Below are 12,224 nucleotides of genomic sequence, written 5' to 3' on the forward strand. Positions count from 1 at the left end.
AAATAAAGTTTGCTTTTAACCAGAAGGATGCTTTACACCTTAGAATACTGTATCTGTAGTTCCTACTCATAGTGGCCCCAACATTGGACCTCATATAGCCTTCTTTCTGTCGTTGCTGCTCAGTTTTCAAAGGTCTGACAGTCACTAAAGTGGAAACAAGAGAGTTCAGAATCCAATGTTCTGATGGAGAGGTGATCTATGGAACTATGTTCTCTTATCCCTAAGTACCAAAAGTCCTTTATTTAGGGCAATTTTATGACTTATGAAGAGATAAGCCATTTATTCATTTATTCTTGCCCAAGCATGTGTTAGAGTTTCTCTAAGATGCTTCATGAGCAAGAGAGAATGAATATGGAGAATTGTCAGACTTCAGACCCTTAAATCTGTCCAAGATTTGCTCTTTCATTTCCATACCAGTTTCTTTTAGGTACAAGGAGTTCATTAAGGTACAGGGAGTTCATTAAGGTACAAATAGTTCATTAAGGTATGAGGAGTTCATTAAGTTACAAGGAGATAAAATTCCCAAAACAGCAAAGGGCTTGAAGCTACAATTCATCCTTCTTTTAAAAAAAAAAAAAATCCTTTGCAGATATAGTTCACAAATTTCTCTTTTGACCGATAAGCAGGCTATTCCCTGGATACAAAGATTAAGTGGGTTTAGTAGTGGGAAAACTAGCTTTTGTCTGGACATTGAACACTTGAAACAGGCCTATGGATTACTACAAACACCTGTATACAATCATTGGTCATTAAGGGACAACTGAAATTAGTAAATTTGAAGGAAGTCCAACAATGGGAGACGCAAAAGGAGGAGATGGCAGAGGATGGGGTAGATAGAGTCTGTCTGAGAAGAAAGGAATGGAAAGAGAAATACTCACTTTATTTAACATGGCATGGGCCTTATTTTCCCATTCTACAGGCTAGGATGCTGAGGTTTAAAGAGGCTGTGATTGATAGAGTCAGGAATTTTTATGTGCAGATCTAGGAATAAAAGCCAAGTTTATCTTATTCTGAAGGTTTTTCAGAGACTTGAAGTAAAAGCCAGATCAGCTGTTACATCCAGGCAAAATTCATTCCCTCGCCTTAGGCTCAACTAGCTTGTCCTGAATAGATAGCTGCTCTCTAGTTCTTAGCAGAGCCTGGCCTAGGGATCTGAGGCATGTGAACTCCAATGACCATGGCATGGAGATAAGGGCCTGGTGGGGAGAGGCTGATGTTTGGGATAAAGAATGGACAAGGGAAGGGGGATTAAGAAAGAAATTGTGTGGAAAGAGGAAATAACCCAGGAATTGCCACTGAGTTCTAGAATATATTGTGATAAGCTCACTTCAGTGTCCCATGCAGGATACCGTAGGTGTATCTCATTTCAATAAAGGCTATTAAGTTTTTCATTAATAGATACTACAGAAAGCACAGAAAATATAAAAAGGAAATGGGGGAAAATGTTCTTATTTGGTAAAACAACTGCTATTAAAATTTATTGTAACAATTTCCAGGCATTTTTTTCATATTATAAACATTATGGTATTATGATCATGAATGATATGTAATTATTTGTCCTGTTTTTGTCACATAACATTATATAACAAGCATTTCCTATCTTATTAGCATTTAATATGTGTTAATTATATTGTAATTGTACATAATTATATAAAAATTATAATTTAAATTAAAATGATAAACAGTTCTATCAGATGCATACACTATAGTGTTTCTAATTTGGGGGGGTGGGGTACCAGGGGTTGAATTCAGGGGCACTCGACCACTGAGTTACATCCCTAGCCCTATTTTGTATTTTATTTGGAAACAGGGTCTCACTGATTAGCATCTCATTTTTTCTGAGGCTGGCTTTGAACTTGTGATCCTCCTGCCTCAGCCTCCTGAGCCACTGGGATTACAGGTGTGTGCCACCATATCAGCTTGTTTCTAACCTTTTTGTTGAGTATTTAGTTCAGATGATTTATTATAATACACTCCACAATGGAGTAACTGGACTATAGAATTTTTGAGGACCTCCGACAGATGGGGATTTTAAAAAATTTAATACACAGAGTGAGGGCATAAAGAGTTATTATTTATCCTATAAAAGTTTTGGCAAACCTAGAGGCCATTAATTGCACCCATCCTTGACTAGAATATTAGTTTTAAAGGATGCATTAATGGATATAACTTAGAGTATGGTGTAAGTGAAAAATAACAGAAGTAATACAGTACAAGTAGTACAGTGATTTACAGAGTGATTAAAAGGAAATGTTATGCAGATAATGTGGAAGAGCAGATGGCAAATCCATAGTGATGGAGTTAACGATAAGCTTTCAAACCTAGCTAATATAACCAAGAGAATATGTGAGAAAGACAGTTGGGGAAACTGAAATCTCACTTACACAGACCTTCTTAGAGTACTACCTGTTTCTGAACTTGAACCTCATGCTTGGCATCCCAAAATTCAGATTTTCAGTACCAGGCATGATTAATTCTTAAAAATTATGTTGTAATTAACTGAAACTAATTTATAAAGGTAATTAGAAGTACCAGAAGTCAGGTACATACGTTATGATCTCACCATTATGAAATCTTTAAAAAGTTTTAAAAGTTTTTAGTTATTAAAAATTTTATTTAATCACGTAATTTGAGAAAAGAGGGTTACCAGAGACTAAGGAGAATAAAGGAGGGACAGATGGAGAAAGGTTGATAAATGGGTACTAAATCGCAGTTAAATAGGAGAAATAAGCTCTGGTGTTCTGTTGTGCAGTAGAGTAACTACAGATAATGATAATGTGTATTTCAGAAAAGCTAGAAGAAAAGGTACTGTGTGTATTCACAACAAATGATAAATATATAAATATTTAGGCTATATACTTAGCCCTTATTTGAACATTATGAAACGTATGCATTTAGTGAAACATCATTTGGTTCCCCATAAATATCTATAATTTTATGTATACATATAAAGATATAGATAAAGAAAGTAGAAGTAAAACATGGAGAGTATGGAAGTCATGAGTACTATTTGCCAAATATTTCTGCTCTTTATAAACCTCCCAGATATACTGTAGAATTGTTCTTCCTGCTTCCTGAGGTTGAATGGGGCATGTGTCCAGTTCTGATGAGGAATTGTGTTTGGAAGTGAATATTGATTTGCAAGAGGAAACTCTTTTGAGTTTTCTTCACCTCTCAGGGACTGGTAATATTAGAGAGGGTGGCTGCTCCAACATCCCACAATGAACATGAGAACAGGAATCCAATGTTATCATTGTAAGTCACAAAGATTTGGAATTCGATTGTTACTACACCATGCCCCAGCCCATCCTGACTGCAACAGAGGAGATATTAACATTAGCACGGGGGCTGGGGATATGGCTCAGGCAGTAGCGCGCTCGCCTGGCATGCGTGTGGCCCAGGTTCGATCCTCAGCACCACATACAAACAAAGATGTTGTGTCTGCTGAGAACTGAAAAATAAATATTAAAAAAAATCTCTCTCCCTCTCTCTCCCCCTCTCCTCTTTCTTAAAAAAAAAAAAAAAAAAAAAAAAAAACACATTAGCATGCCCAACATATTTTATCTCTGTAAAGAGAAATCAACTGAAGTTAAAATATTTGCTATCAGGAATTAATCAGAATAAAATAAACTAATTCTATTTTTCAACTGTTTCACAGCCTTTGATTAAGGGAACAGTAAGGTTTAAGGTGAATTATGACTTTCTCCTCCCAGATAAGCTAGTCCAGGCTGGGCAATGTCAATGTTCACCTTCTGGGTCTCCTTTCTGCACCTTTATTGATGATCAAGCCAACTTCTGATGGTCACAGTCTTTCTTTGATACTTTCATTTTAAGCCACACCATATGCTAATTAACAAATGAACAATTTCTAATTGAATGAAATAAAATGGAAAAGACCAGCTTCCTCTCCTTCCTACCAGTGTGCTCCTGAGAGTTCGAAGTCCGGAGGATAATCTCCAGGCATTTTCTCTGTGATTCTAAGTACAAATGGAATCCCACTCTTCATATTCCTCTGTGCTTTGCTTTTTTCATTTAGTCAGTGCATGGGGATCTACCTGTTTCTTTTTAATGACAGTGGAGTTCTCTGTTTCAAATATTTACGATCCTTTATTTACCTAGCTTCCTAATGATATACAGTTTGGGACCTTTTTTTATTGTTATTTCATTTTGGTTTTGCTTTTCCAGTCTTTTGCTATCGTTAGTAATGCTCCAATGAACAGCCTTATAAAATATATCTTTTTTGCATACTTGTGTGAATTCATTCAGAAGGAAAATTCCAGAATTTGAATTATGGGTTCGAAGGGATTTGTAGTTTAAGAATACCAATAAATGTCTGAAATTCCCTTCCCAAAGGTCAAATCAATTTACATCCCTGCCAACATAGAATGAAAGTATTTTCCCACTCTCAAGAATATGAGGTTTCATGAAACTTGTCAAAAAACTTCTGACATTATACTCATGAAATACAACATGACTTTGTTGACTTAAAGCACATGTCCTTAATTATAGGTGGGTTTGTGCTTGTTCTTTCTTCAAATATGATAATAGCTTTGGTCAAATAGGGTAAGACCTGGGTAGCATTCTTTCTCGTTCATTTGTGCTGATTGTATTTATTTGGATCTTAAAGAATAACCCCATTTTGAAGCCTTGAGGGAGCATCTCATTGTCACCCCTCATTTACTGAATAAGCAGAGCCCACAGCATTTCTAAGACCTTGATATAAATATTGCAGCTGGGGCTTTTTACAATGACGTCCTCAAGGCAGATGGACTGGGAACTGGCCAGCCCTTGAACCTCTCAGTTAATTGATGTGACATATTCTTTCATTGCAGCAATTCAGTTTTGTATCCTTGCCCACTGATGTGCTGGAAATTGAGGTGAAAGACAAGTTTGCCAAGAGCCGCCCCATCATCAAGCGCTTTTTGGGAAAGCTGTCCATGCCTGTCCAGAGACTCCTGGAGAGACACGCCATAGGGTAAACCTGTGACTGGGATCTCACATCACTAGGCTTTAGCCAGTAGGCCATGCCCCACAACGCCTGTAAGCTGCAATAATAGAGTCTTACGGAGAGTTAAATTATAACAGTGTTATGTTTTCTTGGCCTCTCCCCTAAATTTTACTGTCTTAGCCACAACATTCAATTAAACAAATCCTTCCCTTTCCTTTATTTGTGTATGACTGGTTATATGTGCAAGACAATACAAAAGTCTAAGGTAATAACTAAAAGAAACCATCAATGAAGCACTTTTCTATAAAGGTAGAAATGGAAGTTTGTTTTACTATAAAGAATATCATTTCACTTATTCACTCTCTTGTATGTAGGATTTAATCATATGTGTCATTTCCATAGCAAGGTGAAATGCTAAGTTACTTGGATACCGTTTCTCAAGAGATGCTAGTGTTTACAGAAAATGCTAGATAGGACAGATGAAATTTGAAAGTATGTATTCTCATGGAATACCAGCAATTATTTTGTTTGCAAAATCAAATTGTGTATGAGAATGTCTCTGAGTTTTGGACCTTTTACTCTTGTGTCCACTCATGGTTCTTACTAGAGTGAACTATGGCCAAATAAACTTTGTATGTACAATATGTATTTCCTTAAGTAACAGCAACTATGCATAACTCTGGCTATAAACATATGCTTCCATACAATATAACCCTCACAATAGTATCAAAGGATGAGAAAAATTATGCAGAATAGTCACCTCTCTTAATTTAAAGTTCTTTTGATTTTCAGAAAGACTTTGGTACCACTAATAATTGTTGATTTAAAGCACATGTCCTTAATTATAGAAGGATATTTAATTGGAACCTTCTAGCACAGTGCAGCTGTGTGCACATAGACATGCCACTGCCTCACAAACCAAAGGGATTTGACTTTACAGAGCCCGCCCAACAGTGTTTGCACTTCATGGTTGCGAGGATCATGCAAACAAAAAGTCTGCGTAAAGAACCTAACACAGTCACTGGCACATAGTAGGAACTCAAAAGGGAATGGTATTCCTTGTGCTCTTCATTATTCCATTTAATCCTCAGAACACTTCTGTGACTTGGGCATTATCACTGTGCCTCCAATGTGAAGAAATGAGGCTGAGAACAGATAACTAATTACCTAAGCATATGGCTAGTGAGTGGCAGAGATGCAGCCAGGGTCAAACACACACCTGCCTCTCTCCAAAGACCAAGTGTGCCCGGCCCCCGACAAAAGGCTCCTTGCAGGGTTCCTGGGACTGATTCAGTTTATCATTGGTCACACTTTTCATTTCTTTCCTTCTCTGGTCTACTGTCTGCTCTCACCCTGTTAGCACTGTGCCAGGGTCAGGCTGAAGGACAAACAGAGGAGCTGAGTAGGGGTCTTTCAACCAGAGCACTGAGCACATTGCTGCCTACCATGTATTAGATATTCAGTTAGCACCTGTTGAACTGAACCTACCACTACAGGTGCAGAGGGAACCTATCTGCTCTTCCGTGTTGAATACTTTTCATAAGCCAGAGTGTGGCTCATTTCTTCTTGTCATGCCCCTTTCCCAGCTTCTACTATGGAAAGGTACCAAGTGGTGAAAACAAGAAAAGGGTCTCCCCTGAACTGAGCAAAGTTAGTTCCATTTTCCTAGTGTCCTTATCAAATAGGGAAAAGGAGAAGCACAGATGCGTGTAAATGAGCTTAACCCCTCTCTAAAAGGAAGCAAGCCATGGAGGTGCTCTCTTCTCCCCAACTCTAATGGGATAACACACCACGCCCCTGGTGGCCAGGGAAAGCAGCTTTTCCTCCAAGACCTGCCACTTCCCACTGCCCCTTGAGGCCACCTCACCGTGCTGCCCATGCTGGAGAGGTCCCAATGTAGGCAGGAACAGGGCATTGGAGTGATGGCCATGAAAGCAGTAGTCATTTGGCCTGGACCATGGCAGAACCCAGAGCACACACATAGCAGAAGCAAATCCACCTCCCACCACAGCTCCCCTCTGCCCTCAGAAAATACTCTGCCCCAAAAGTCTCCTGAATCCATTGCTTTAGAAAATGCTTTCTCTACCTGCACTGCTGTATTTGAGCCTTTCCATTTTAGGCATGAGCATGCCACACACACACACACACACACTCTCTCTCTCTCTCTCTCTCTCTCTCTCTCTCTCTCTCCCCACCCTCCCTCCTTTCCTTTTCCTGCAACATGCTAGCCTTCAGCTGGCTCTTGACCTCTAATCTTGGCCATCTTATCTTCATTTTATAAGTGTCACCTTGAGCCATTTTTAGTCATGCCCCCCACACACACTGGATATAAGCTATTTTAAAACAGAGACTATCTAGTACCTTCTTTGTGTCAACTGCAGCACGTTGTACATGGCAGGGAGTGTTAGAAAGTAAAAGGGAAAAAAGCTTAGAAAATGAATGCAAAGCATAAAAAATTAATTTCTGTGATTATCTTTAGGTCTCCTCTGATTTCAACTTGAGTTTTGGGTTGAAAATTTCTTTCTTATGGTCAAAGTCTACTTCATAATACTGACCAAGGCTCTCTCTAAATAGACAAAATTTTGTGGCTTATCCTATTTTTCCTACATATAATGCTTTATTTAAATGGATTTCTGACACTAGACATTAAACCATAGCTAATTAAAGATAATATTAAGTTAGTGGATAATTGGAATATATTTTGTTTGTTTCATAATGTCAGTGTTTTTTAGAAGGAAACATTGAAACCCTACCAGTCCATGATTTAGCCTTTTATATGAATATCACAAATGAATAAACAGAATGAATATTGAATAACAATTGGTTTTGGAACATGTCTTTATTATCATTGGGCACACTGCATTTGTTAATTCCTGGAATACTAAAAGCTAGTCATTATTCCTATTTCCACCAAGATGGAGGCAATTTACTCTGCTAAAGCAAAATTGTTAATGGAAATATAACAGCAAAGCTTCAGGTTGGTTCCCCTGAATAGCCTCCATTTTAGTAATTAAGACATTGCTTTGAGTGGGTAGATAGGATGGGACCTGAGTCCAGGCTGGAGCCTCGAGTCTTTCTATGTAAGGGCCCTAGAATTAGTGTAACTGGAAGTCACAAGATAGGGAACCCAGCTCTCAAGTCTTGTTCTGCTCCATCCAGTAGCATGTGACTTACCATAGACTGTTCCATAACCATGATGACATCCTTTCTTATATATTACATATAACTCCAAGACATGCATGTTCTGGTACTATCTATTATTAAGGGTATATTGTAAAATGCTGAACAGGAAAAGCAAACAAAGGACGCCCATGTCTTTTTGTCTTTTCTCTCCCTCTCCCTCTCCCTCTCCCTCTCCCTCTCCCTCTCCCTCTCCTTCTCCCTCTTCCTCTCCTCTCTCCTCTACTCTAGAACACAAGTTGGAAAACTTTTCCTGCAAAGGGCCAAGTAGTAAATATTTTTAAGTTTTGCAGACCACCTAGTCTCTGTCTAAATTGCTTAACTCTTCCTCTTTAACATGAAAATAGTCACAGAAAATATGTAAGCTAATAAGCATGATTCTGTTCCAATAAAACTTTATTTATGGTTTTATTGGAACAGAAGTGACGCATGCCTGCCACTGTGACTCATCCCAGTGACTCAGGAGGCTGAGGCAGGAGGATTGCAAATTCAAACCTAGCCTCAGTAACTTAGCAAGGACCTAAGCAGAGTAGCCAGACCTTGTCTCAAAATAAAACATAAGAGGGCTGAGGATGTAGTCCAGTAGTTAAATATCCCTAGGTTCAATCCCTGGTATCAAAAGGGGGAAAAAAGCCTTTTTTATGGACACTTAAATTTGTATTTCATATAATTTTCACATGCCACAAAATAGTAATTTTCTTTAGTTTTTTCCCCAACCATTTAAAAATATTAAAAGTCACAGCCATACAAAAGCAGTAGGTAGACCAAATCATAGACTGTAATTTGCTAACTTCTGCTTCAGAATATTTGAGCAGAATTTCCTTGCAGTTGAGCATATGTGGGTTCCCAATTTTACTTTAGGATCATCTCTATGTATCTGGACGAATAGATCATCACCTTCTCTCATGAGGGCTCCTGTGGGCTTGCCATCTCACTTGCTGGCACAGAAAGCACACCATATGGTCTTTAAGAAGAGAATATTGACCAGCTCTGTGATGGTGCTTATTTCCTTCTAGGGATAGAGTGGTCAGCTACACACTTGGCCGCAGGCTTCCAACAGATCATGTGAGTGGACAGCTGCAATTCCGATTTGAGATCACTTCCTCCATCCACCCAGGTATTTTCAGCATGAACTTCATGTCTTGTCCTAGGCTAGTGTCCTAGTGTGGTTCCTTTCTCTAAAACACAATAACCATGGTTCTTTCCAGACATGTCCTAGGTTTTGTGGTTCTCTATCTTCTCCATTTGAGGCCCAGAACCCAGTGATCTCTTCTGGAAGCCAGGTTGCTGTCCCTTTGATTGAGAGGCTCCTCTTCATTCTGGTGACCCAAAGGTAGAGGGTTACACAGTGAAATGGGGGTTAACAATGTGTCCAACATGAATATGGAGCCATTCCTTGTTATTTTACTGTCAGCACCCACGTAGGTCATGCTTAAGAGATGTTTAGAAATTGATACGAGTGAATGGATGAATAAAGGTAAAACGTCTCTTTCTACCTACTGGCCAGTAGCTGGAGTATGCTTTATTGTTGAAGAACTATTATTATATAACTGACTTTCATAATATCACAGGGAAAATGAAAAATATAAACAGAAGAATTTAGAAACATCAAGAGTTCGGTTTTTTAATTCCAAAACATATTTCTAAATAAGAATAGTTAGATGCTTCAGAATTTCACTTTTGCTCTTTCCTCATATCTCTCATACAATGTGTAAATTACACTAAGAAATTTCTTAAACCACAATTATGAGTTGCTATTGAAGCTAATGAAGCCTGAATCTGGAGTTTGTCACTATTCACTCACTAAATCAGACTGCACTTTTCTTTTTTAATTTGTTTGAATTGCACTTTTCTATATGCCCAATATACAACTCAGATTATTAAAAAAAAACCATCTTGACTATTTTATCCTGTCAAGTTCAGCCTTTTCGACTCTGAGAATAAAAATGACTCTTTCTTTACTGAAGCCATAAAGATAGATTTACCTCAACAGAAAGATTATTGTCTTTCAACTAGTGATCTGCACTAGTTCATTTGAAGTAGAAATATTCACATCTTTTAGGGACCCAATGGAGCAGCTTGGAAAGGTAGTTAAACATACAAAAACAGTAGGTAGATCAAATCATCGTAGTTGCTACTCTTGGAATGGCTGTTTGATATGGAGATCTTGTTTATTTTTCTTCTGTAGTAAAAGTCAAATGATGTGATTGCTCCCATCTGTCATCCAGCCCTATTCCCTCTAGTTGCCTAAGAACTTAGCTTATCCATCCTGGCACCCCACAGGACCCATCCATAGGAAACATTAACAAACTAGTGCAATTAACTTTGCCAGGGATTAACAAGGAACTACAAACACCACCACTATCCCCATTTCTAGAAATCACTTCAAGTAGCAAACATTTTTGAGCACCTACTATGTGCCCAGAACTGGGGTAGTGTTGAGCATATTGATCAAAAATAAAATTAATTTGTTAATTAAATTCCTTGAAACAGAATTCTAAAATGTATCCACAATTGCAAATTGTCATGAAGGTAATTAGAACTCATTCTTAATAGAATTTTCTCACCAACCCCTACATTCAATATCCTAATGTAGAAATCCCTTAGCATAAGACTTACATGTGTTGCACGATATACTAACACCACAATGCTCTTTTCTGGAAAGAATGACATTTTTCTTCTTGCCGCAGATGATGAGGAGATTTCCCTGAGTACTGAGCCTGAGTCAGCAGAAATTCAGAACAATCTGGTTGAAAGCAACTGTGCCGAGCCTCCAAATGATGCTCCGGAGCCCTGTGAGAGCTTGAGGCCAGAGCCAACCAACGAGGGCACTGCAGTGGACAGTTCAGGACACCAGAGCCTGGAGCATGCCAGGCCAGTTGAGGAAGGGGCAGGTGCCACTGAGGCAGGAGATGATGGCAGGATCTCTGAGGGACCTGACGGGGTTGGGGAGCTTCTGGCCCCAGGACAACAGGACCCCGAGTCTGCCCTGAGTGCAGAAGAACTAGCCGAGAGGCTCGACCTGGATGAACAGGTACCACCATCGCTGCTTCTGGAAGATGGTGAGGCTTCAGCCAACAAGAATGAACCGGTGGAGGAGGAGGCAGCACCAGAGAGCCGGGCCAGGGGGGAGGAGGAAGAGAAAGGCCAGGGTGAAGAGGATGAGGAGGGGGATGTGCCTACCCTGGAGCAGGGAGAGGGCAGACTGCAGATGCGAGCCTCAGTGAAGAGAAAAAGCAGACCATGCTCTTTGCCTGTGTCCGAGCTGGAAACGGTGATCGCGTCGGCCTGCGGGGACCCCGAGACCCCGCGGACACACTACATTCGCATCCATAACCTGCTCCACAGCATGCCATCGGCCCAGAGCGGGAGCGCCGCAGAGGAAGAGGATGGGGTGGAAGAGGAGTCAACCCTCAAGGATTCCTCCGAGAAGGATGGGTTCAGCGAGGTGGACACGGTAGCGGCGGATCCGCCGGCCCTGGAAGAGGATGGAGAAGAGTTCGAGGGTGCCACTCCGGGCATGGCACCCCCTGGCCACCTTGGGGGCCACTTCCGTAGTTTGGCAAATGGCGCGGGTCCAGAAGGCGACACGCATCCCAGCACTGGGAGTGAGAGCGACTCCAGCCCCCGGCAAGGCGGGGACCACAGCTGCGAGGGCTGTGACGCGTCGTGCTGCAGCCCCTCCTGCTACAGCTCCTCGTGCTACAGCACGTCCTGCTACAGCAGCTCCTGCTACAGCGCCTCCTGCTACAGCCCCTCCTGCTACAACGGCAACAACCGGTTCGCCAGCCACACGCGCTTCTCCTCCGTGGACAGCGCCAAGATCTCCGAGAGCACCGTCTTCTCGTCGCAAGACGACGAGGAAGAGGAGAACAGCGCGTTCGAGTCGGTGCCTGACTCTGTGCAGAGCCCGGAGCTGGACCCGGAGTCGACCAATGGTGCTGGGCCATGGCAGGACGAGCTGGCCGCCCCTGGTGGGAACGTGACAAGAACCGCTGAAGGTCTGGAGTCCCCCATGGCAGGTCCAAGCAATCGGAGAGAAGGTTAGACCTCAAACCTGATCAGAGTAAGAATAGGACCACCAGGGGCACAGGTC

At 40.9% G+C, this 12,224-nt stretch overlaps 1 protein-coding gene across 1 annotated transcript in view; it reads left to right on the forward strand.

Moving 5' to 3' along the window:
- Positions 1–12,224, forward strand: part of Hecw1 (HECT, C2 and WW domain containing E3 ubiquitin protein ligase 1) — a 240,400-nt gene that overhangs the window by 99,280 nt on the left and 128,896 nt on the right. Inside the window, exons 6-8 of the mRNA XM_076864225.2 lie at positions 4,833–4,975; positions 9,145–9,245; positions 10,819–12,171. Coding sequence (XP_076720340.2) covers positions 4,833–4,975; positions 9,145–9,245; positions 10,819–12,171 — 1,597 coding nt within the window. The remainder of the gene's footprint in view (positions 1–4,832; positions 4,976–9,144; positions 9,246–10,818; positions 12,172–12,224) is intronic.

This window comes from Callospermophilus lateralis, chromosome 1, assembly GCF_048772815.1.
Source record: "Callospermophilus lateralis isolate mCalLat2 chromosome 1, mCalLat2.hap1, whole genome shotgun sequence".
Lineage (NCBI taxonomy): Eukaryota > Metazoa > Chordata > Mammalia > Rodentia > Sciuridae > Callospermophilus > Callospermophilus lateralis.